Raw genomic sequence first — 26,468 nt, forward strand, 5'->3', positions numbered from 1 at the left:
CTAAGGTCAATGTCCAAGAATTTATTGCTTATGTTTTCTTTTAGAATTTTTCTGGTTGCATGTCTTAAATTTAGGTTTTTAATCTATTTTGAATTTATTTTTGTATATGGTATAAGAATGTGATCCATTTTATTCTTTTGCAAGCCCAGTTTTCCCAACACCATTTATTTACAAAACTGCCTTTTCCTCATTGTATATTCTTCCCTCTCTTCTTATACATTAATTGACCATATATGTATGATTTATTTATGAGCTTTCCATTCTGTTCCATTGATCTATGTGTCTATGTTTGTGCCAATACCATACTGTTTTGATCACTACAGCTTTACTATAGTTTGAAATCTGAGATTGTGATACCTCCAGCTTTGTTCTTTCTCAAGATTGCTTTGGCTATTCGGGACCTTTGTGGTTCCATACAAATTTTAGGATTATTTATTTTAGTTCTGTGAAAAATACTATTGGTATTTTGATAGGCGTTGAGCATGCTCTATTTTTCCATTTATTCATATCACTTTCAATTTCAATTTCAATTTCATTCATGTCTTACAGTTTTCAGAGTACAGGTCTTTCACCTCCTTGGTTAAATTTATTCCAAGCATTTTATTATTTTTGATGCAATTGTAAATGGAATAATTTTCTTAATTTCTCCTTTTGCTAGTTTGTTATTTGTGGATAGAAATGCAGCAGATTTCTGTATATTGATTTTATGTCCTGCAACTTTACTGAATGCATTTATCAGTTGTAATAGTTTTTGGTGAGTCTATACTGTTTTCTATATATACTATCATGTCATCTGCAAATAGCTTTACTTTTTCCCTACCAATTGGGAAGCCTTTTATTTCTTTTTCTTATCTGACTGGTGCAGCTAGGACTTTTAACACTCTATTAAATAAAAGTGGTGAGAGTGAACAATCATTTTGTTCCTGATTTTAGAGGAAAAGATTTCAGCTGTTCACCACTGACTATGATGTTAGCTATGTGTTTGTGATATATGGTCTTTATTATGTTAAGTATGTGCCCCCCATAGCCATTTGTTGAGAGTTTTTATCATGAACAGATGTTGAATTTTGTCAAATGCTTTTTCTGCACATTTTAAGGTGATCATATGAATTTTATCCTTCATTTTACTAGTGTGTTGTATCATATGATTGATTTGTGAATATTGAACCATCCTTACATCCCTGTAATAAATTCCACTTGATCATATGACTGTTTCTTTTACTATTTTTTGAATTATTTTAGTTAATAATTTATTAAGGATTTTTCATCTATGCTCACCAAGAATATTAGTCTGTATTTTTCTTTTTCTGTAATGTTTTTGTCTTGTTTTGGTATCAGGGAAATGCTGGCCTTGTGGAATAAATCTGGAAGCATTCTTCCTTTTCCTATTTTTTGAAATAATCTGAGTAGGATAGGTGTTTCCTCTTTTTTAAATGTTTAGTAAAATTCACCTGCAAAGTCATCTGGTCCTGGACTTTTGTTTGTTGGGAGTTTTTTGCTTACTGATTCAATTTCATTACTAGTAATTAATTTTTTCAGCTTTTATTTTTCTTCCTGTTTCAACATTGGAATATTGAAATATTATCCATTTCTTCTAAGTTTTATATGTTTTGGCATTTATTTTTTGTAGTCTCTTATAATCTTTTGTTGTGCTGGTGTAACTTCTCTTCATTTCTGATTTTATTTACTTGAGTCTTCTCTTTGTTTCTTGATGAGTCTGGCTAAAGGATTATCAATTTTGTTTCTCTTTTTGAAGAACCAGCTCTTAGTTTCATTGATCTTTTTTATGTGGGTTTTTTGTTTGGTTGGTTGGTTGGTTGGTTTTGGGTTTTTTTTAGTCTCTAATTCATTTATTTCCGTTCTGATTTTTATTTTCATTCTTGTATTAAATTTGGGCTTTGTTCTTTTTCTGGTTCTTTCAGATGTAAAATTAGATTGTTTATTTGAGACTTTTTGTTTCATGAGGTAGGCCTGCTTGCTATAAACATCCCTCTTAGAAGTACTTTTGCTGTGTTCCAAAGATTTTGAACCATTGTGTTTCCATTTTTAGTTTTCTCAAAGTATTTTCTCATTTCCTCTCTTATTTCTTCATTGACCCATTGGTTGGTTAGTAGTATGTCATTTAGAATCCATGGGCTTGTGGGTTTTTGAGGTTTTGGGTGATTTTTGTTTGTTTGTTTGTTTGTTTGCTTGTTGTAATTTGTAGTCTTCTGTGTGTGATATAAGGGATCACATCCTTGAATACTGATGGCCCAGTGCTTAATGAAAAAGGAAAAGAGGAAGATCATTTGGTTCCTGCTCTTCCTGAAACACCTGAAGAGGCTTCTCACCTGGACAAAGCGTTTGGGTACTCCTGAGTTCTCCTGCTTATCAACGCACTAAGAGCCTTCTCTTACAACTAAATTGTTTAAAAATAAACCTAACCAAAGATGTAAAAGATCTGTATTCTGAAAACTATAGAAAGCTTATGAAGGAAATTGAAGAAGATATAAAGAAATGCAAAAACATTCCGTGCTCATGGATTGGAAGAATAAATATTGTTAAAATGTCAATACTACCCAAAGCATTCTGCACATTCAATGCAATCCCAATCAAAATTGCACCAGCATTTTCTCAAAGCTAGAACAAGCAATCCTAAAATTTGTATGGAACCACAAAAGACCCCAAATAGCCAAAGTAATTTTGAAGAAGAAGACCAAAGCAGGAGGCATCACAATCACAGACGTTAGCCTCTACTACAAAGCTGTAATCATCAAGACAGCATGGTATTGGCACAAAAACAGACACATAAACCAATGGAGTAGAATAGACATTCCAGGATTGGACCCACAAACGTATGGCCAACTCATCTTTGACAAAGCAGGAAAGAACATCCAATGGAAAAAAGACAGTCTCTTTAACAAATGGTGCTGGGAGAACTGGACAGCAACATGCAGAGGAATGAAACTAGACCACTTTCTTACACCATTCACAAAAATAAACTCAAAGTGTATAAAGTACTTGAATGTGAGACAAGAAACCATCAAAACCCTAGAGGAGAAAGCAGGAAAAAAACCCTCTGACCTCAGCCACAGCAATTTCTTACTCGACACATCTCCAAAGGCAAGGGAATTAAAAGCAAAAATGAACTATTGGGACCTCATGAAGATAAAAATCTTCTGCACTGCAAAGGAAACAGGCAACCAACGGAATGAAAAAAGATATTTTCAAATGACATATCAGACAAAGGGGTAATATCCAAAATCTATAAAGAACTCACCAAATTCCATACCCAAAAAACAAATGATCCAGTGAAGAAATGGGCAGAAAACATGAATAGACACTTCTCTAAAGAAGACATCCAGATGGCCAAAAGGCACATGAAAAGATGCTCAACGTCACTTCTCATCAGGGAAATACGAATCAAAACCACACTGAGATATCACCTTACGCCAGAATGGCTAAAATGAGCAAATCAGGAGACTATAGATGCTGGCGGGGATGTGGAGAAATGGGAACCCTCTTGCACTGTTGGTGGGAATGCAAACTGGTGCAGCCGCTTTGGAAAACAGTGTGGAGGTGCCTCAAAAAATTAAAAACAGATCTACCCTATGACCCAGCAACAGCACTGCTAAGAATTTACCCAAGGGATACAGGAGTGCTGATGCACAGGGGCACTTGCACCCCAATGTTTATAGCAGCACTCTCAACAATAGCCAAATTATGGAAAGAGCCTAAATGTCCGTCAACTGATGAATGGATAAAGAAATTGTGGTTTATATACACAATGGAATACTACGTGGCAATGAGAAAGAATGAAATATGGCCTTTTGTAGTAGTAACATGTAGTAACATGAATGAAACTGGAGGGTGTTATGCCAAGTGAAATAAGTCATACAGAGAAAGACAGATACCATATGTTTTCATTCTTGTGTGGATCCTGAGAAACTTAACAGAAGACTACGGCGGAGGGAAAGGAAAAAAAAAAAGTTAGAGAGGGAGGGAGCCAAACCATAAGAGACTCTTAAAAACTGAGAATAAACTGAGGGTTGATGGGGGGTGGGAGGGAGGGGAGGGTGGGTGATGGGCATTGGGGGGGCACCTGTTTGGAGGAGCACTGGGTGTTGTATGGAAACCAATTTGACAATAAATTTCATATTAAAAAAATAAAAAATAAAAAATAAACTCAGGATTCTGCCACCATTGCTTTCTTTTATGTAGACCCCAGACCCTCTGAGGTTGACTGGGACCCCCTATTAAGGGAGGCTGCCAGTCACAACCGAAGCTACTCAAGACCACCAGGAGCTTATTGGGTAAATACCCAGAGAGGGGGAAAAATGGTCCTCCAGACAGGAGAGGAAAAAAAAAAAAAAAAAAGACAATTTTAGTCTTCTGGAGATATGTCATTCTAAAATATTTTGTTTAAGAGAAAAAAGAGGGAGTAGAGTGAAAGGGATGATTAATTTGCAGGCAGAGCTGCCACAGGGGGAGGATGCTACCTGAAGGCACTGGCCCCTCTCCTTTCCCCTTTTTCTCCCATAAGCCAGAAACAGAAAGTGAAAACTGTGGCTGTAAGCAACTAAAAGTTTAAACAAGCAAACCAAAAAATCCCTAAGTATAAGTAGAGAGAGAAAAAAGGGTAATTAAATAAAAAATATATATGTATTGTTATGTATTGGTGTAATGGGATTTCGAACCCATTTGTTCATGACAAAGACAGAAAGATGAACTTGTTTTTAGAAGCAAAGTTGTTCCGATACAAAAATGAAGTAAGCCGTATGAGATTGTTATCATCTTATCCTTTGCCCTTGATAAGAAGTCAGCAGCTCACGTGGTGAGGGGCCCCACTGGGGTTCTAGCAAGAAAACATATGAAGAAACCATTATGGCAAGGGGACACTTTAACTCAACGCCAAGAGTTTGTGAGGACAATCTGAGAGTGTTTGGTCTGGGCAAGGCAACACTTTGCTGATATGAGAGAGCTTTCCAAAGACATGGGGCAATGAGTTCCTGCCACAGTAAAGGCCACTATTTACCTGCAGTGGCAAAAGCCTCGCAGCAGCCTGGCTCTAAAAAGACACTTTTGCCTGTCAACACCAGCACCATTGTTCCCTAGCAACGTGTCTAGCGATGAGAGACTTTTACTTTGTACTGGCCGTTGAACTTCTCTCTCTAATACCAACTAGTATAAAGGTCCACTCCAACTAAATTTGGACTTTATTCCTTTCATCGCTCCTTGCCTGAAATGACAATATGATTAATCAGTCATTGGCTTGGGGTATGTTATTTCTTTACAGCCTATTAAAAGACATTATCCTGTATGCTTATTGCCTTGTAAAATTCTTGCACCAAACTTGAGTTAAATCATTGGCAAAGACAATCCCAGTCTCTGGAAGTTAATCTGCCTCTCAAAACAAAACAAGGGCCAGAGACTTATTTTAATTTTAATTGGATAAGTGGCTCTATCTTCATATTTGTTATAAACCATTGGCCCATTGCCTAAAAATTGTCCCCTTCAGGTTCAAGAACTCAGGATTCTCTTTTCTCACGGATACCCAAAACATCAATCAAAATCATGACTCTGTGTATACTAAGGCCACAACACCAGGCCATGCCAGGGCATTCTACAGTCCCGTCAGAGTTACAGGCTTTACAAATACTAAGACACACATTTTATTTCTCAGAATACACAATGCCAGGCTCCTGGAAATAAATAAATGAATAAATAAATAAATAATAAATCTGCTATGTCCCTGACAGTTCCCAGGTAACCAATGTAATTGAGAGACACTTCTCAAATAACTGGTTTTACTATTCCAGACTAGCAACTAAACCTCTAAAAGAGCTTCTATTTTGTACCAGGCCTTAATCTATTTTAACAGATTTTCTATCTCACCCCCAGCCCCTAAGGTTTGGAGGTCGGATCCAGGGCGCATATTCTTCTGAAACCCATACGCCATACATTGTTCCAAAGTCAAGTGGTTGCTCATGTGACATAGGACTGATTTGAACCTATACTTGGACGGAACACAAAACTGGTCTAGTGCAGCTGTATACCTTCTATGGATGGTGGTTTTATTACTCCTGGTCTCGGGGTTTTCCTGGGCATAGTCTAGAGGTCCAAATACCCCAAATAAGCCAATTTTTCAATCAAACATGGAATATGCTCAGACCCATATCAATTCAAGTGGGTTCCTACTTAAAAAGACATCCCTGTCCCACATCCCAGACGACATCACCTGGCCCAGCTCATCCCTGGAAATGACACGGCCTCAGTTGACATCACCCTACCCAAGACTTCACCTTAGACTCCAATCCAACCCCTGTGCCACAGACAACTTCATTTTAATCTGAAATCTATGCCCATGGGCTGCCTATCCTAAGGTACAAATTGAACACGGTACATTTTTTGCTTTTCTTCCTTTGATATTAGGGATCTATTGTGTTTCTGAGCTCATGTGTTTAGCTCATGATCCTGTTACACTCCTTGTTCTTTGCCAAAATGAAACCCCTCCCCCCCGTATCTAAAGGGAAGTCTGGTAAAGATTACTACTGCCTGTGCCATTCAAGAAATTAATGAAAATTATGGCTGTCACCCGGAGATACCTGCCTCTTGTCAGTCAATCCCATGACCCACTGGGTAAAGGACCACCCACTCTTCAGTGCCTTCTCCTACTATCCCCGCCAGCTTAGCACCACTGCCTTTTGCCTTGGTCTCCAATCATGATCACCATACGAGTCCTTCCCCTTAGTTACACATAATCCCACTAATATTTGCATATACTTTACTGACTTATCAGTTCATACCCTCCAACAACATAACTGCTGGACTTGCCACCTTGACCCAAAAAATGCACCGAGATATTATTGTCAAACTTACACTTTGTAACAGCTCCTAATTCCACCAAGGTATTGTTGTTAGAGACCTCCCAAAACTCTAGATCTATTTTCTTGGATTATGCCATATAATAAAAAGCATATTTATGGGCTGGCCTACAAGGACCCCATATACCTCTACTTGTGTTCCTCCATACTACTTTCATAATAAAATATTTTCTTTGCTATTTGGGGCAACTTATGCCCTACTCCCTAAAAGTTTCCATGACCATCACACCAAGATTTCTTTAATATGATGTCAAAATATCAGATGATAGACTGAATTAAGTATGCTTTAATATTCTGTATTTTATGACGTTTTGATATCTTGGAGGGCATTACAAACTTGAGGATGGACTGCCCCTCCCAGGGCTAGTTATTTCCTGATGACAGCAACTGGAAGAATACTTCTCATGTGCAAGTTAAGCCCTTCTTTTATCCCAAGCAAGATGGACCCTCACATAGCAAGCTCATATTCACCCCACCCTAAATCCACCCAAAGCCAAGTACCTGACAGCTAGGAACACCTGTAGGCCCCAAAGCCCCCCTGAAATTATTCAAACTGGCCAATCCAAAACTGTTTACTTTGCCCAGCCTGACCTTTCCCCTGGAAACCATAATAAGGGCTCTGGCTCCAGCTTCCCCCTCCCTCTTGATTCTACTTCCTGACCAAACCAGATGCTTCCCTGTGTGGCCCTGCGTGGCATGGCATGCCCCCTTGTAAGCTATATTTTTTTCTTTCAATTCCATTGGCCTCTCCTACAGCCATTTAGTCACCCCCATAAATTAAAATCTCAAAGGTACACTTTGAGACAGTAGTCCTACACAACTCTTACCTTCCATGAGTTATAAGAAACTTCTAATGAATCCCAATTTTGTTTCTGCTTTTTTCAGTTTTCTTTCTATTATTACAATCAGAACAATATGATAAATGCAAAATTCAATTAGAACTAATAAATATGTACTAAATGTTTTCTAAGCTTCATATTTGAGCTCTGAGCTAGAGATGTCACTTCCCAGGATGACGGTGGCACGTACATGAATGAACCACAACAAGGTGACAAATCAACTATAATAATGGTGAAGTCTGTGAAAAATTTTAAGAGAACCCAGATGAAAGAATATTGAAATCTGTCAAGGGCTCAGGGAGTCAAGTACTGGGAGAATTTGCCAGGTAGATAAGTGTGGGATGGAATCTTAGGCAAAGAGCAGTTGGGCAGAGGTAATGTGTCCTGAAACAGCCTGATATGTGGGGAGAAGAGTGGATAGTAAGATACAACTGAAGCCCAAGGACATGTGTGTATAGTGTAGTGGGTATTGACCTTGAAGCTGACTGGGATCGAGAAGGGAAAGGCCACATATATCAGACTCAAAAATTTGGACCCCATTCTATAAGCGGATAAAAAACTATCAGAGGCTTGAGGCTAGAAGTGACACTATGTCACCACCATAGCAATCATCAGATAGTGAGCCAGAGACTAAGCTGGCAGTCTCAAGAGTAGGAGACAAATCACACTCATCTTGCATTCCCCACCATGACTAATATTGCATTTTGCATAGGGTGGTTACTGAGTGATGATTGAATAAATACTGTTCTTTTTCCTCCAGCTCTTGAGTGTCTCTTAGCCAGTTTCAGGCTCTTAAGAAATTCTCTCTGCCTCTGGCTAGGTTAGATGTCCTCACCCAGATCACCCCAGCTTTCCCTCCAATATAGCAATTACTCTTATATTGTCATGATTGATATCCTTGTCTTCCCCCCATTGTCTGCCATCATTTTAATGAAAAAGACATGTCACTCTGAACTGCATTCCAGCCAGTGACAGAGAGAGCCTGACACCTTAGACGCTTCGTGAGTGCTCTTTGTGTGAATAGAAGAATGAAGGAATGACAGAATGAATGAATGATTGCATGGCAGAATGAATGATGTTTGGTTAGAGGTCAGCCCTGTACTTCCTAGAGCCAACCAATGTCAGCATGTGAGAGTGTTTGGTTCTCTGGGCATGGGTGCCATTGACCCCAGGTGCCTTAAAGTCCTTTTCAGAGCTGTTTTCCGATGACTTTCATCTAAATATCTTCACCTCTTCATGTGACAGAAGCAGCAATTCCTTTGCCCAAGTTCATGGTGACTCACAGCAGTAACATAGAAAAAGGGAAGCTTGTCTTCTCCCTTTGCCAGCTTTCCAGCGTGGCAACTGGCACGCTTTGTAACAAACATCAGTTAGAGAATGAAAATTTAAAAGGGAGAATTTTCTGCCCCGAGATACTGAGGTGGCAGGTGTGTATACATGTGTATACCCACATGTGATATAGGTGTGTGTGCATGTGTGTGCATGTTTCATAGGTGCACAGCCATCTGTGTACTTTGGCAATTTTATCCAAAAGGATCAGACTTTTTTAAAAGATGTTTGCGATGTTTTGGAGTGGTATTCTGTTTTTTTTTAAAGGTATGAAGAACACGAAAATGATCAATGAACTTTCCTTCTATGGAATATTTGTTATAAGACACTAAAAAAATTTTAAGGAACATATAAAACATTGAAACAGCTCTTTCACTTAAGGTAAAAGCCCTTAACTATTATTATTAGGTCTATCTATTAAAAATTTCTGTTCCTCTGCCAATTTTACCTACCACGAACAGCAATTTCTTTTGGCTTAATTTAATACAAAACCATGAGTTACTTTTTAGATGGATTCAGAAAAAGAACCAAGTTTTGCACATGGGTCTCAAAATTCTGTGACAGGATTTTGGTCATTTCCATTAAAAAGTACTGACTAAAAACTAATAATTTAAAACTGCCACACACACACGCTCACAAATGCTCCACAAAACATTCTCCTTTCTTTTTGAAGGTTTTACAATACATTGTCATCATTAACCAGTCTCTTACTATCAAACTTAAATGGCCAATTGACACAAACATTTCTGAGACCATTCTTGCACCACTGATTAAGACTAGGGTGTCAGGTATGGGGGATAATATTAATTTAGTCTTCTGAGCTTTCTGGGAAGACTTGGTGACCTTGCCAGCTCCAGGTGCCTTCTTTTCCACTGTTTCGATGACACCCACAGCAACCATCTGTCTCATGTCACAAACAGCAAAACAGCCCACAGGAGGATAGTCAGAGAAGCTCTCAACACACATAGGCTTGCAAAGAACCATATCAATGATGGCAACATCACCAGATTTCAAGAACTTGGGACCATCTTCTAGCTTTTTTCCAGAACAACGATGAATCTTTTCCTTCAGTTCAGCAAACTTGCAGGTAATGTGAGCTTTGTGACCATCCAGCAGAGGTACCTATCCAGCACTGACTTGGCCTGGACGATTCCAGATAATCACCTGTGCCACGAAGCCAGCTGCTTCCATTGGTGGGTCATTTTTGCTGTCACCAGTCACATTGCCACAACGAACATTTTTGCAGATATATTCTTGACATCGAAGCCCACGCTGTCCCCAGGAAGAGCCTCACTCAAAGCTTCATGGTGCATTTCAACAGATTTTACTTCACTTGTAACATTGACAGGAGCAAAGGTGACCACCATGACTGGTTTAAGAACACCGGTCTCCACTCGGCCCACAGGGACAGTACCAACACCACCAATTTTGCAGATGTCCTGAAGGGGCAGATGCAAGGGCTCATCAGCTGGACGAGTTGGTCCAGAGCTTCAAGTAGAGTGGTTCCATTGGCATTGCCCTTTGTACGGTGACTTTCCATCCCTTGAACCAAGGCATGTTAGCACTCACTCCAGCATGTGGTCACCTTTCCAACCAGAAATTGGCACAAATGCTACTGTGTCAAGGTTGTAGCCAATTTTCTTAACGTAGGTGCTGACTTCCAGGGGCTCAGTGGAATCCTTTTATTAACACCAACAATATGTTTTTTCACACCCAGTGTGTAAGCCAGAAGGGCATGCTCACAGGTCTGCCCATTCTTAGAGAGACCTGCTTCAAATTCACCAACACCAGCAGTGACGATCAAGACAGCACAGTCAGCCTGAGATGTGCCTGTAATCATGTTTTTGATAGTCTCCATGTCCCTGCACACCTATTATGGTCACATAATACTTGCTGGTCTTGAATTTCTACAGGGAGATATCAATGGTGTTACCATGATCACATTCAGCTTTCAGTCTATCCAAGACCCAGGCATACTTGAAGGAGACCTTGCCTATCTCAGCAGCCTCCTCAAATTTTTTGAAGTTCTTTTGTGGATCCCACCACATTTGTAGGTCAGATGACCAGTAGTGGTAGACTTCTCAAAACTACACGTTCAAGGGCGATGATGTTGAAATGAGTCTTTTCCTTTCCCATTTTGGTTTAGGTTTAGTGGTGGCTTTCATGACACCTGTGTTCTGGTGGCAAACCCACTGCAAGAAAGCTGGGATTAATAAACTTTAATGGATTGTCAATTTGCATTCATACCAAATGCTATCCCTTATCAATTCTGCAGGTTCTTATTTTTCTAAAGTAAACCTTTAGCACTATGCACCACCTGATTTGCTAAATAGGAATTCAGAAATCCCATGACTAATGAGCAGTTTAAGCTTGGAATGCCAATACTGTTCAGCAGGTCTAAGATGAATGTTTTTTGCCACCTAATTAGCTTTCAGCTGATGTTGTTTAGCCAACTTCCTCCTTTTCTGCCATTGATTAAGTTTTCAAAGCACATGATGTGACAGATTAATATCACTTTGATGCAGCAACTCAGCATTTTGTCTAAACATGAGGTCACTTTTGACAAAGGGACTGATTTTCTACCAAGTATGGCCTGGTATCACTGTGGAGTTAAGATTCAGCTCAGAACAAAATCGCACCCAGTAATAGAATGATGACTGCACTTACAGGTGCCAGCCCCCTATGTCAAAGAACCATATTGCAGTACCAAACAAATGAGAGTAAAAAGTAAAATCAGATTTTGAACTTAAAACCACCTGCCAGTGACCAGAATGCATGAGGCATGCATTCAACTACCAGCCTTAATCTGTGGGTATCACCAATTATGTTCAGACTTTATGGACTCCCCCCCATGGAAACCTGACATCCATCATTTAAATCTTTGATGAAGAGAAGAATGACATAACCCCAATCATGAGAAAAACCCCAGGCAAGCTCCAAAAGAGACACAGTCTCAAAACACCTGTCCAGTCCTCCTGAAAACTCTCAAGGTCATCAGAAAAGAAGGAACAGCTAAGAGTCATCACAGGCGAGAGGAACTTGAAGAGTCATGATGTTAACTGTCATGTGGAATCTTGGCTGGGATCGTCCATTAGGGGATGAAAACTTATGTTCACATCCAAATCCCCACATGAATGTTTATAACAGCTTTATTCATAACTGCAAAAACATGTCAGAAGAAACCGATATGTCCTTTGGTAGGAGAATGGATAAACTGTGGTCCACCCAGACAATAGAAATATTATTTAGTGCTAAAAAGAAATGAACTATCAAGCCATGAAAAGACATGGCAGGAATTTGAAATCATGTTAGTGAGTGAAAGAAGCCAATCTGAAAAGAATAAATTTGGTGTGATTCCAACTGTATATTTGTGAAAGGCAAAACTATGAAAACAGTAAAAAAGATTGAAGACTACCAGGGGATGGGGGCAGAAGAGATAAATAGGCAGCACACAGGATTTTTAGGGCAGTGAAAGTACTCTGTGTGATGCCATAATTGTGGAAACATGTCGTTATACATTTGTCAAAAGACATAGATTTACACCAAGAGTGAGCTATTTTGGAAACTGTAGACTTTGAGTAGTTATAATGTGCCAAGAAAGGCTCATCAACTATAATAATTGTACCTCTCCAGTGGACGATGTTGTCAAGTGTCATTAGCTGTGTCAGAGAGTGACAGGGTATATATGGTAATTCTCTGGGAATTTTTCTGGAGGGCTGGACAAAGGATGAAGTTCAACCAGTAATAATATATCTATATTGGCTCAATGGTTTTATAAATGTAGCACTATAATGTAAAAGATGAATGATAGAAAAACTTGGGTGAGAAGTGGAGCAAGAGAACCAACTTTACAATTATTTATAAGGCTAGGGGTGCCTGTGGCTCAGGCAGTTAAGTGTCCAACTCTCGATTTCGGCTCAGGTCATGATCTTGCGGTTCATGGGTTCAAGCCCTGCATCGAGCTCTGAGCTGACAGCACTAGGCCTGCCTGGGATTCTCTCTCTCCCCTTCTCTCTGCCCCTCGCTTGCTCAGGCATGTGTTCTCTCTCTCTCTCATAAATAAATAAACTTAAAAACATACCAATTATTTTGTAAGGCTAATAATATTCTTATATTTGAAAATACGTGAATTTAGAATGAGAAGAGAAAAAAATGAGAGTTTACAATTTACCAAAGTTTGAGAGCATTAATTTCTTTTTAATAAGAACATTGGAAGCAGCCTCCATTTAATTCTTCTCCAGTGGTGTGCCAGGCATGTGCTCTGCCCACCTGAGGCTCAGCTCCATGTCTATACCTTGAAGATCCACATGTACTTCCTCCTAGGGTTCATGTGGGAAAAAGTCAATGAGCCTCACATATTTCTCCAGGAGTCAGTAATCCCCTTGGTCCTGGGAGCATGGGGAGCTGGAGGGAACCCGTTGTGGATAGCCTTCCTGGGGCCCCAAGCCTCTCCAGTCTCCCCAGGGCACTGTAGTACAAGTGTAACATTTTCTGAGTATATCAACATGTGAAATAATAGCTCAGCCTCAGCACAGTGCTGGCACACTGTATACACTAACTGGCAATGATGGTCTATTTCTCTCCACGAACATCCATGAAAGGGTGGAGGGCATAACTAAGGATGAAGGGACCAATGACTCCAACAGGGAGGAGATGACATTTGAGCCAAATCTTGAAGATAAGCATGTGTGTGCCTGGTAAAGTAGGACTGCGGGCATTCCATGTAAGGGGAACAGCAGAATCAACAACTGGAAGGAAGAAGCAAATGCACCAAATATTCAAGAAATGTTGGTGGGGGGGGGGGGTGTTGAGTGTGTCCAGAATGGAGAGAGAGAGAGAGATAGTGTGTGTGTGTGTGTGTGTGTAAATGAGTTTGGAATGACAGGCTGAGCCAAAAGGGGAAGAGCTACACAGCTTAGGGTAATATTTTCCATCTGGTTGGAAAAGAACAATCAAGGCAGAAGTTGGAATGAGATCACAGGAAGGCTGAAGGTCCATGCAAAGCTAGTGGGGGGATGTTCCATGCTCCCTAGCAAAGGCCAGAAACAATTCTCAGAAAAATATTCTGGGGTCCATGTTTCCTTATAATATACTTCATGTTCTGACCTACAGTCTCCTTCCAGAAAGAACATGGCTGCCACCCGAGGATCAAGACAAATTTCTTGTTTTGTAGCTCCCTGGGAAACAAAGCAGTTTCATTTTTCCTATTTCCAAATAATCCCCCTAAATACCACATTGTGAGCGTGTGTATATGGAGGTCATGGTTTAATAAGGTGTATGGGGATGGATCTTGGGGTGATCTTGTTTTATAAGAAGCTTGGAGTTTGGGGGAAATAGCCACCTCTGATGGAATTCATGAAGAAACTCTTTGAACCTCTGAGTGAACCAGTCAATATCCCTATCTCTGTGACCTTGGAATTCCCAAACAGGTGGATTTTGAATGGAAGCCAATCATAGTTATGACCTTTGGTATCTTTATTGTGGGCCAGGACAGTGTTTTTAGAAAATTTCTATTAGATGCCAACCCAATTTCATATGTACACGTCTGGGTGTTATGTACCTCTTAGAAGTACATGAAGTCTCCTCTTTTATTTTTACAAAACTATATGTGAAAAGAATTCATGAGGTCTGAAAATACTGACTCTCATGCCAACATGTTCTTAGTCAACTGTTGCTGTGTGTTAACACTTAGATATCAGGAACCATCCAGTTTGTCACACTCCCTACTGTTTCTATTATCCCTGTCCCAAAGGCAAGGGTCAATTGGCATTTACTATCGCTCTGGTGTTATTGTTTCTTTATACCTGACTTATAAAAATAAATAAATAATTTTTTGTGCCCGAATAACATGAAAAGTGGGGTGACAACAGGTAGCAATGTCCACACCTTCTTTATGACATGAGTCTCCTTCAATATACTTATTATAAAAACCAAGCATGTCTGTTTTTAACGAATACAACTTGAAACCCCAATATGAGCCAAACTTACTCTGCTTCACTTTCTGTGAATAGCTCAACCCCATAGAATACTTAGCGTGTAGCCCCATATAAACTACTGTTATTGTCAGCAATCTGTAGATGAACAAGTGGAGATTCAGCGAGGTTATTGTTTGGGGTAGTAAGGTCACAGAGCTAAAAGAATGCCATCTCCGGATTCCACATAGGTCATTCTGGCACGAGACCCTGCCAATAGAAGGCCAACCAGAGAGGAGTCCTTTCGTGGCACCTGAAAGTGAATATTTTCAGCAGAAACCCCCCAGACCAGGAACACACTCTCTATCAGCCCCTCAGAGCCCATGGATTCCTCTGCCCACACAGTAACTTCAGGTGCCTCAGTGAAAATGGGCTCAAACTGAGATGGCTTCCCCAGCCTCAGTTAATCATTCACCAAGTATTTCTCAAGAGAGACAGGTAGGAAAGTTCACACAATGCATGCTGGTAGTCCCAGGGTTCGACTCTGGGTTCCTCATCCTCCCAGCTCTGTGACTTTGGACAAGCCCTGAATTATCACTATACTCCAATTTTCCAGCTGTAAAATGGTAAGAATCCTAGTTGCCATATCTTGGGGGTGGGGGTGATGGGAATTCAGGGAGAGCTTTAGGTAAAATGGGCAGCACAGGGCTTGGAAGCTATGATAGTTTTTGTTATTGTTTATCACTCTCCCACAGATACTGCTACTGGGGTCCTTATCCCATCAAGGAGGGGTCTCTGCAAGGCTGAGCTGTCCTCCTATCCTGGCCCTGGGGGAAAGGGGAGCACTTAGAAGAAGCAAGTGTAATGTTCTGCATGTACCCCACTCGCATAGGATTACATCAACCACTTTCCTTGCAGGAACTGGCTCCCTCCCAAGGGGCGTGGCTGGGAGGCGTGCGATAAAGATTGACAGGTGTGCGTGTTATAAAATCCCTTTCTTCCAGGGCTCCCTAAAAGAAGGGCCTTCCGTGGCTGGCACTGCAGACGAGACAGCTGAGGGCCAGCAAGCTCACTCTCACATCTGGGATTGCATTGGATCTGCATACTGAGAGCAAGGTAAGAGCCTGGCTCTTTTAAGAGTTTCATTCTCCACCTTTTTTTCTCATACCCCTGAGGACATCAGGAGCCTGGGCTATGGATCCCATCAGGGACACATGGAGGCAGAGTCCCAATGCTCTAATAAACAAGGGGGTATTCACGTGGTATACCTGGGCCCCTGTCCGCCCTTCATTCAGGAGCCCACACACCTGTGACTGTCTCCCTCTCTCAGTCTTAAGGAGAGGCCACATGCCCAGGGTGGAAATAAGATCTCAACCATTTTCTGGGCCTGCTCCTTATACAAGAAAAATCTGTGTTTTCTTTTAAAACGGAGCAGGGACAATATGAATCATCTTATCATGAACGACACCAAATGAAACCCTGAGTAATCCATAACTTTTCTTATTTGTTGTCAATATTTTCCAAAGGACAGAGTAAAGTTGAAAGGCAAGAGGTGAGCAAAGTTGGTCGTATACAAAAGACCAAAGAGATCAGGTCTGGCTTCTTTCCCAGCCTTTTCACTTGCCCAATATGGGATATTGAGCAATTTATTTGCCAGGATGAGCCTGAACTGTTACATCTGTTACCTGGGGGTGATTTATTTTTACTTACCAGAGACAGCTGTTGAGTGGATTAAACAAGGTGAGAATCAAATAGTGGTTGAGGGCATAGCACATAGTAGGTGTCAAGTAGAAGCACTATTTCTCTTCTCCCCTCAACATTTTTTGTAATGCTAACCTGATAAAATCCATGCAGTTTAGTGTAGCATTCAAGGTCATCCTAGTTATTCAGTTATTTATTTTTAAAAGCATTGGTCAAGAGTTTTCTACATGGTCAGCACTGTGCCACAACAAGGCTCAAGAAATCGATTAGGTATCACCCTTCCCTTCAACTTCCTAGTCTAAATGCTGTGGTAGAAATTCACCCCATCCATCTGGTTTACTTTGTACAGTCAAATTGGATTACCTCTGCTCCTTCATGCCTTTCCTTAGGCTCTTACTGCCCCCTCTCACAAACCCATCTATCTCAGAGTGGCCAAACGCCACACATCTTGAACTTTCGGCCAATCATCACCTTTCATGCCACTTTCCATGTTCTTTCTCGTTGTGTGATCACCTGAGTCCATGTAGAACTGGGTTAGAAATCCAGCACATGGAGCGAGAGGCGACTTTGGCAATTATTTCATCTAACACCTCGATATCCAGGGGAACTGAGATCAGAGAGGAGAGTGACTTGGCCAAGATCAAGTTGGGGGCCGAATTGGGCCAGACTACTTGTTAATGCTATTTAAATTCCTCAAAAAGTTTCTTCTAATCTCTAAGATGCGACCTCCTCATTCACACTGATAAATCCAACATCTAGTCTAGTGCATGGTATATAGTAGATGTTCCATAAATGCTTGTTTAATGAGTGAATGAAGGAGTGAGTGAGTGAGCAAATGCAGGAGTAAAGGACTAGTGAGCGAGGGATAAGAGTTCATTTGGCTCAGGACGTGGTGAATGAAGGAAGGAAGACTAGGTTTTTGACATTCAGGACTCTGGTCAAGCAGAAATGTGAATAGATGGGCTGCTGGTCTAGTAATTTCAGGAGCCAGAGGATTCTTGACCTCACTCTTAAGCAAGGAGACACATGTCGGCATGAAGGGAGAGTCGTCTGCAGCCCTGCATTGCTGAACTATTGCCAAGCACTGATTCACCTGTTCTTGTCAAACAGGTTCCCACCACACTGAAGCCATGAGGATCCATAGCCTCACCCTGTTCTTCTTCCTTCTTCTGGCTGCTCAGGTGTCACTGGTGAAGAGCAAAAAGGAAGCAAAGAATAGACATGTCAGCAAAGGCACCACAGAGAAATTGCATACTCTGGGAGAGCCCCAGATTGAGCCACCCAAGCGCCTGACCAAAGGCAAATTTGTCACCCAAGACCATGCCAAATGCAGATGGGAGGTAACTGAGCAAGAAAAGGGCATAGTGCTGAAGGTCGAGTGCACCCGACAGGACAACAAGTTTTCCTGTGTCTTTACGGGCAATCCAACTTCCTGCCTAGAGTCAAACAAGAAGAATGTCTATTGGAAACAAATTGGCCGGAACCTGCGCTCTCAGAAGGTCCTCTGTGGGGATGCCAAAACCATCCTGAAAACCAGAGTGTGCAGAAAGAAGTTTCCAGAATCCAATCTCAAGCTGGTGAATTCCACCCTGATTTGGAACAAGAAACCCAGCCAGGAGTTAATGGAACCCTCATCCAGGGAGCAGAGCAAAGCCAGTGAAGCCTCCCTCATGGAGCCTAACAAAGCCAAAGGGTTATCCCTTACGGAGCAGATAAAGGTCAAAGAACACATCCCCTCTGGCCCAGCAGAGACCCAGACCACAGCCACCAAGGATCCCAAGTGTGCAGAGGACCCAGACTTGATAAAGCAGAAGATGGCCCTGGACTACTGTGGGGAATCCTGGAGCTCCATCTGCAAATTCTTCATCACCATGATCCAGGACAATACATGCTAATGAGATCAAAAGAGAACAGAGTCCTTTAGGAGGTGCTATGTAAACCTCTTTAGCATGTGGTAAAGCTCTCCGAGTAAGATGAACATTTGTGCTGTGAGAGTGCAGTAGAATATTTAAACAGATTTTATAATTTTTGTTTTTGTGTTTTGGAATTTGCTTTATATTCATTTCCTTAAATTTTACTTTCAGGGGTTGTTTCCCTCAGCATATGTTTCCATGGCCCACAAAGCTATGTGTAGACGAGCAGCAAGGACCATTTTCTGAGTTGAATGAGCCAGAGTGATGATTTCAGTGCAATGCACTTTCTGGTGAATTAGCAAAGTTAATAAAGCTCCGGATGTTTTTCAGAAATATGTTCAGACAATTTTTTTGTTTCTTTATGTCAACTTTCAATGAACTCATAAACAGTCCCCGTATATCCGTGGAAAAAAAAAAATCTAAGTAATGATGTTTTGTTTCCCACCCATCCTAAGTCATCCCCAAAGATGACCCATTCCAGAATCCTTATCTTTGTCTTCTCATCCATTGGTCCATGGGGTTTGTGGCTAACTGCACTGTAATAATTAGGATCCCTGATTTCAAGTGGGACAAATAAGGCATGGAATAATTAAAAACACAAATCAGGGTCTCACAGATGGTAAGAAGGGAGGCAAGATTTGAACCCAGAACTTCTGTACAGCCAAGTACACAGCTAGAGGAATGCCCTCCACTTAGGTCAGGGCTGGACATTACTTCTTGCTATATTTGGGACCCCAGATTTTGAGAAGCTCATTTCTGGCCTGGGGAAAAGGGGCTTGGTTAAGTACAGTGTCCTGTGATGAAAATTCCAAAGGAAAGAGGAAAAGGCAATGTGGAAAACCAGAGAGAGGAGGTGAAAGTTACTGGAAAAACTCTGGTTGAACTTCACGGAGGAGGTATTATGGAGCTGGAATTTGGAAAGAGTGTCCTTGGGTAGGAAATAGGGCAGAATGGAAGCACTTTGGACAGATGACAGCATGTGTGAAAGCAAAGAAACGTAAAAATCCTAGAAGCTGGGACAAGACCTGTGGCTGGAATATGGTGGGATGTAGGGATGACACTACTGTTAGTCATTCACGTGTTAGTAAGAAGGATCTGGAACTGTTTTTATTCAGGAGCTGGGGAGAAAGGAGGATTGTAGCTCCAATGTCTTGTCACAATTTCACTAAGAGCAAAAGGAGTAAAAGATGGTTAAAAAAAACCCTGCACTTTAGAATCTCTGAAAGTTATAAGGAGGAATGGCATGTGGGATGGAAGAGTGGACATTTACACTCACCAAATTACCAGGACCTACAATGAGGATTGTCAGTGGCCAATCCAGTGTGACAGCCTCAGAGATACATTTGAATGTCATTATTCACATTATCACCACTAACATCTCTCTCCCACTTGCTATGTTCCAGACACTGGGCTCTTTCCATGGTGTCTGCATACATTCACTCATTCACTCCTTCATTCAACATGTAACTTATTAAGCACTGACTCTGCCAGAGTCTGTTCTAGGCACTGGAGATACATCAGTCCACAGCGTGATATTCTGCATCGTCCCCCATGCAGCTACCAGTAGAGAAAGTGATGACAAAATCAAAAACATACAAGAGACAGGGAAAGTAAAGGAGAACAGGGTAACAGTGATGAAGGGTACCCAGTCTTAGGCAAGACGGTAAGGGAAGACTTCTCTGTGGAGGTAACTTTTGAGACTAGACGTGTATGAAGTGAAGAAGCAAGGCTGGTAACTCTCTGGGGTAAAGAGGTTCCAAGCGGAGGGAACAGTCAGTGCAAATGCCCTGAAATTAATTAGTTTATTTATTGCCTACTGTGAGCTCCTACTATATGCCAGACACTGTGCTAGGGCTAGAAAATGGCAGCAAACAAAAAGGAAAAAAATCTTTCTTTTTCATGGTTCTTATATTCCAATGACTAGCTCGTGCTTGGCACGTTCAGAAACATCAAAGGTTGCAGAACCATTGCAGGACAGAACCCAGGACCTGATTTATGAAACTTACCCCCATTTGCAAGAGAACTGAACCACCATCCCAGTCTGTCCCAAGCTTCTCTTAGCCACTCCATAGGAGGGACACAGGTTGTGAACTTTCTGGATCTTCTCCCCTACTCATACACTTTGGTTCTACATAGTCCTGTTGAACACTTCCAGGGGTCATTAAAAAATAACACTATGTTATGAGTGACATAAACATTGAAGAACTGACCAAACTAGATTCAAAGACTTTTAAGGTCATTTACAGCCCAGGAGGTGGTGGTTTTTCTTGTTCACTAATGGACTTTGGCCACTGGAAAAACTGGGAGGTGGTTTGTTTCCAACATGGTGGAGTCATCTAGACTTGGGCTGGAGGTTTGCCTCTAATGCTTCCTGCACAGCATCACTGTGCCAAGTATGTAACTCTTCTGAACTCCAATGAACTCATCTCAACAATGGAGACAATGAAACCCACCTTTAAGGGCTGCTGTAAGACTCACATTGGTCAATAAATCTCAAGCACCTAGTACCCCACTGCTTGCTCAGGAGATGGTCAACACAAGTGATTGTCTAAAGTTCACAGCACTAGTTGTGGAGGGAGTTGAAAAGGTCCTTGTCCTTTAAAAGTTAGAGTTTATTTTTTTTTAGTACAAAAAGGGAATAGGAACCAGTATATTGATAACCTAATATGTGCCAGTGGCTTTGCCTCTTCTTTTATGTAATACCCCCAACACCCCCGTCTAGTAAGTGTGATCCATCCTTATTTCCTAGATTAGGAACTTGAAGCCCAGAAAAGCTGAGCAACTTTCCAGGGTCACAAAGCATGAAATGGCAGAGGCTGTAAGTGAGAAAGCCAGGTCCAGAGGTCCCCCCGCCCTTTCTGTGTCTGAAGCTCATGATTTTCTTCGCTTGACGGGAGAAGAATGAAATTTGTGGTTTTAGACTTGGACCAAGATGTGAAGTGAACAGGATGCCTGTCACTTCCATGCACATATCCCCTTCCATGCTCTACAAAAAGTAAGTTCCAGAAGCTAAAGCTTTTGTTCATGCTCAGCCTTCCTTCATAGTCATATCCCAAGGCAATGTTTTAAAAACACAGTAAAAAAAAAAAAAACAAATTTAAAACACAAGAAAGATTTTTCATTAGCTTCCATCCAACTTGCCACTCAATATTTTCTCTCTGGAGACTTTCTGAATGTGAAGCAGAGAGGCCAGCTTGTGTGTGTGTGTGTGTGTGTGTGTGTGTGTGTGTGTGTGTGCGCACACTTAAGATACGATTCCCTCTTAATAGCAAGAGACAGGACACTTTCAGATAGGTAAGAGGTGTTTCAGGATGGCATGTCTGCATTCCCTAAGCAGCTCAGCAATGGGATTGTCTTATATTCCTTATAAAACTACCTCTCAGCAGAAAGAGAGCCTCTTCCCTGCCTCCAGCACTGGCTCTGTGTAGTAATTCACAACCATACCAGTACTGACTTGAATCTCTGGAGTCCGGCCCATCTCACCTGGCCTCCTACCCATTCACCTCTTTCCCCAGGCTCCCTCTGGAATTGTTCTTGGCAGAACAAGGAAAGGAGGCAAAAGTGTTTGGAGCCGACAAACGCGAGGATAGCCGTCATCTGTGGTGTTGGTTCTCATAATGCCACATACACGGTACTCCCCGTGAAATGTCTCTCATGAAGTGAGACTTCATGAACAATGTGCAAGAAAACACCCATCAGGAACCCTGCTAAATGAGGGATCGGGATGAAAAATGGAAGAGATTCCAGAAAAAGGGTGTTTCAGAATCTCATGAACTTGATGTGGGTTATCCAAGGGGAATTTTCATCAAGGCAGTTGGATATGTGGGAAATCACACAGCGAAAGCGGTCTCATCTATCACTACAGCCCAGCACTTAGGTCACCAGCCAGCATATAATCGATCCTCAGTAAATACTGGTTGAGTGAATAAAACAGGAGAGAAATCGGGGCAAGGGCAAAGATTATGGGCTTCAGAGTAAATGAAACTGGGTTTGAGTTTCTAGTTGTGTGACCTGAGACAGGTTATTTTTTCTTAGTCTCAGATTCCCTGTTTATAAAAGGGGTCTGAGTATCCATCCAATAGGAATTAGACATGATTTAACTAAAGTCTAAAGTGAGATCCTTACAACATTAGATTTTCACTAAGATTTGGTTATAAGTGAATGAATGAATGAATGAATGAGCCAATTAGTTGAGAGAGAAGACAAGGAGGAAATGTTCTAGGAAGGCTACATGAGACTCAAGACTCACTATGCCGGCCAAATGGAGCCTGGCTGCTCCTTATCACCTCCCAAAGACCACCCTCTACCTAACGGCCCTGGAGGCATCCCACACACATGGACGGAAGCACTTTCCAAGAAATAGGAGGAAGAAGAAGGCAAAGCTGTTCTTTGGGGCAACCTTTGAGACTTTCTCAACCTGCCTTTCAGGGACCCACCACGGTGCTACCACTTCGTCTCACACACGTCTACAGCTTGAGTGCTGCAAGCCTCAGTGCACCACTGGCTGCCTGGGTCCTGTCCCTGGGGGGCGCTGTTCCACATGCCATGTGCACACCAGTGATTCCCACATTTGCATCTCCAGTCAGACCTCTCTCTTGACCTCCGGACTCATTCAGCTTCACTGGTTGAATACCCAAAAGGTGCCTTCAACATCATATACCCAAACACTCTGCCGATCTTCCCCCCACCTCCCCCACTAATTCTTACCCTTCCATGTCCTTCCCAACTTAGTTTATGGTAACTCCATCCCTCCCACGAGTCAAGTCAGAACTGTTGCTGGTCATACTTGACTCTTCTCACTGAGCTCATCTAATTCATCTGCCATCTCCACCTGCAGAGGATAGTCTGAAACATAACATTTTGCCACCTAATCGCTGCCAGTCTGGACCAAGCCCCAACTTGTCCTCTGGATAATTGCAGTAGGGTTCTAACCCATCTCCCTGCCGCTGGCCTTGCCTCCATGGGTCTGTTCTAGCACAGCAGCAGTGATATCCCTTCCAAAGTACTTGTAGGAGCACCCCCTTCTCTGCTAAAACTACCCAGCTCATCATCTCACTCAGAGTAAATGCCAAAAATTTTCGCAAAGCCTTACAGAAGGCTATAAGCCAGACCCTCACTACTTTCGGACCTAGTATCCTGATATAATCCCTGGGGTGCTCTGCTCCAGCCATCCTGGCCTTGCTGTTCTTGGAGTTCACTCTGTACTCTCTTGCCTCAGGCCCTTTGCACTTGCTATTCTCTCTACCTAGAGAACTCCCTTCCTTCAGATGTCAACTCAAATGTCACCCTGGTCCTCAATTTTGCTTTATTTTCCCCATACCACTTCTCTCCACCCGACACGTAACTATATTTACCTGTTTCACTTGCTTATCGGTTTCTTGCTGCCTCCCCTCAGAATATAAGCTCCCTGAGAGCAGACTTTGTTTTGGTCACTGCTGTTCCTCCAGCATTTTGCAAAAAGTGTAGCTCTAGATAGCTGTTTAACTCTAGGGCAAAACCTTGGTTTGCGAGCATAATTCATTCCGGACACGTGCTTGTAATCCAAAGCACTTGTAGAGCAAAGAGAATTTCCCCATAAGAGATCATGGAAACTCAGATGATTCATTCCACAACCCAAAAATATTCATATAAAAATGATTACAATACTGTAGTATAATACAAAAGAATAAGAAAATACAAAATATAAAGAAAAATAAACACATTAACATGTACTTGCCTTTGAAAACCTTTGTGGCTGGTATGAGGGAGACAAGAGAGAAGAGGGTTACTGCGTAAAACGACTTTCACTTTCACTAACGGAATCACTGCTATCTATTGGCTCAATGGAATCTTTTTCTTTTTGTGCAACTTTAACAAGGAGTCTATCCAATGACAGTTTCTTCTGCCTCCTGTTGCGGATTTCATGGAAATGTGACATCACATTGTCGTCAAATAGATCCATCGCTCGCACTGCTACAGCCTTATTCACGTGGTGCTTTTCTACAAAATTTTGCACGGTTTCCTACATTTTACACATCTCCCTAATCTCATTTGAAGTGAGGGATTCCTCTGCCTTTTTCTCCTCCTCCTCTGCAGACGAGGTGCCGACATAGACTTCTTATAAAATCTTGCAATTTCGGCCACTCGCCCACCTCGTTCATACCTCTCGATGATTTCCTTCTTAACTTCCACTGTAAATCATCTCCTTCTTCTTACCACCTTTCTTTTCAAACTTTTTCTGCATGGGGGCCGTTGTGTACTCTCTCATAGATGGTGACCTCACTCCAGTATTAACAAACTCTTGTCATATACTGTTATTTAGTGTAACTGGCAATTAGAGGAAATAGCAGAGGAAAGGGTCTATATCTGCAGGCATCACCTGACCTAAAACGAAGCAAAGCATTCCTAAGCTTCCTCTTGTATGGAAAAGCAAAGGACTGTCCAGAGGTGCTTTGAAGGGACAAAAAATACACTACTGCCAGTTGTGGAAACCTTCCAACGTTCTGAAAAATCACTGATTTCTGCCAAACACTGTGGTCTGAGACTCAGTATCCGAGCACAGAAGATAATCACCCACAATCCCACAGAGAGGGAAGAACCATTGGCTCGGTTGTGATCATGTGATATTTGGCATCAGGTACTACTCGTATTGTAAGGCATCGCTCGTTTCTCAAGTTAAAATTTATTAGAAATGTTTGCTCATCTTGCAGAACACTCGCAGAGCAAGTTACTTACCATCCAAGGTTTTACCGTATGTTTGAAAAAACAATGTAACCACAAGAGAATCAAGAGACAAGATCTCTGTCTGTCGGACAGCCCTCGGCCTCAGTTCCCGTTCAGGTGAAAGGTGATTGAGGTTAAAGTGCTTCCATTAATAAGTCTAAGTGTCCTTAACTGGAGAATAATACTTAAGAAACTCTTATGAATTAAATGAGTCAATAAAGGGGCGCCTGGGTGGCTCAGTCGGTTAAGCGTCTGACTTGGGCTCAGGTCATGATCTCACAGCCCGCATCGGGATCTGTGCTGACAGCTCAGAGCCTGGAACCTGCTTCGGGTTCTGTGTCTCCCTCTCTCTCTGCCCCTCCCCCACTTGCAATCTGTATCTCTCTCTCTCAAAAATTGCTGGAAGCCGAGCTACCCAGCCTGAGGGGCAGGGCCCGGGCTGTGGACGGATTGGTGACTGCAGAGGGGCCTGCCGACAGTGAAGCTTCTGTACTCCTGCCTTTAGGTAATTTGGCCTTAAAACTACCTGGGGTATTGTCTGTCGGGGAATTGCCCTCGGCAGGCCCCCTGGGAAAAGAACCATTAGGAAGAAAATAAGGTTCCGCAAGAAATTGCGTGGCCTTACGTTTAGCCCTTGCCATCCCCGTTTAGCCCTCGCCATCCCCTATGGAGACTCCTCTACTTACAGAAAGGATAGCCTCATCCCTTTGCCAGCAAAGAGGGCCTGTAAAGGAGAGACATATGGATTTGAAAGCCCTACTCTGACAACTAAGGAGTGTATCTCTGGGCACAGGTGACTTCAACCCCAAGGCCCACCTGGCCCCCCGGAGGCATTCCAGATGATGACTGAACCTAGTGGGTTAAGCTACAGAATGGTTCATTGGTTCCTAGATGCATTGTCTCTCTCGGAATGTATGAGGCACGGGTTTCTAAGGTTTTTTCCGGCCCCTTTCTGGCACCTCGGACCGAGGCAAACACATGGTTCTTCTGGCCTCATGGGGTTAGGAGGTCATGTCCCTGTAACTGTTCCACTTGAGGTGTTGAGAAATGGAGGGCCTTTCACGAGAACAGCAAAGCGAATGCTTTGTACATTATAGATAAACGCAGATGCATGATGGGATAATGTAAGAAATTCATCTATAATCAAAGGGTATGCGGGAAACTTAGGGGAAAATCGCCATGTTATTTCTTAAAGGTTGTTTACACATA

The 26,468-nt window shown here is 41.9% G+C and overlaps 1 protein-coding gene and 1 pseudogene across 1 annotated transcript; one reads left to right on the forward strand and one right to left on the reverse strand.

Moving 5' to 3' along the window:
- Window positions 1–9,664: 9,664 nt before the first annotated feature.
- Window positions 9,665–11,167, reverse strand: LOC122218536 (annotated as a pseudogene).
- On the forward strand, window positions 10,036–18,801 carry FGFBP1 (fibroblast growth factor binding protein 1). Its single transcript, XM_042934058.1, has 3 exons — window positions 10,036–10,118; window positions 15,948–16,059; window positions 17,755–18,801. The coding sequence occupies exon 3, from the start codon at window positions 17,775–17,777 to the stop codon at window positions 18,537–18,539; it is 765 nt and encodes a 254-aa protein (XP_042789992.1). The 5' UTR covers window positions 10,036–10,118; window positions 15,948–16,059; window positions 17,755–17,774; the 3' UTR covers window positions 18,540–18,801.
- The last annotated feature ends 7,667 nt before the right edge of the window (window positions 18,802–26,468 follow it).

This window comes from Panthera leo, chromosome B1, assembly GCF_018350215.1.
Source record: "Panthera leo isolate Ple1 chromosome B1, P.leo_Ple1_pat1.1, whole genome shotgun sequence".
Lineage (NCBI taxonomy): Eukaryota > Metazoa > Chordata > Mammalia > Carnivora > Felidae > Panthera > Panthera leo.

Bases quoted from the DNA above. Each gene is read 5' to 3' on its own strand.
- FGFBP1 (XM_042934058.1), top strand. From the start codon at position 17,775: ATGAGGATCCATAGCCTCACCCTGTTCTTCTTCCTTCTTCTGGCTGCT.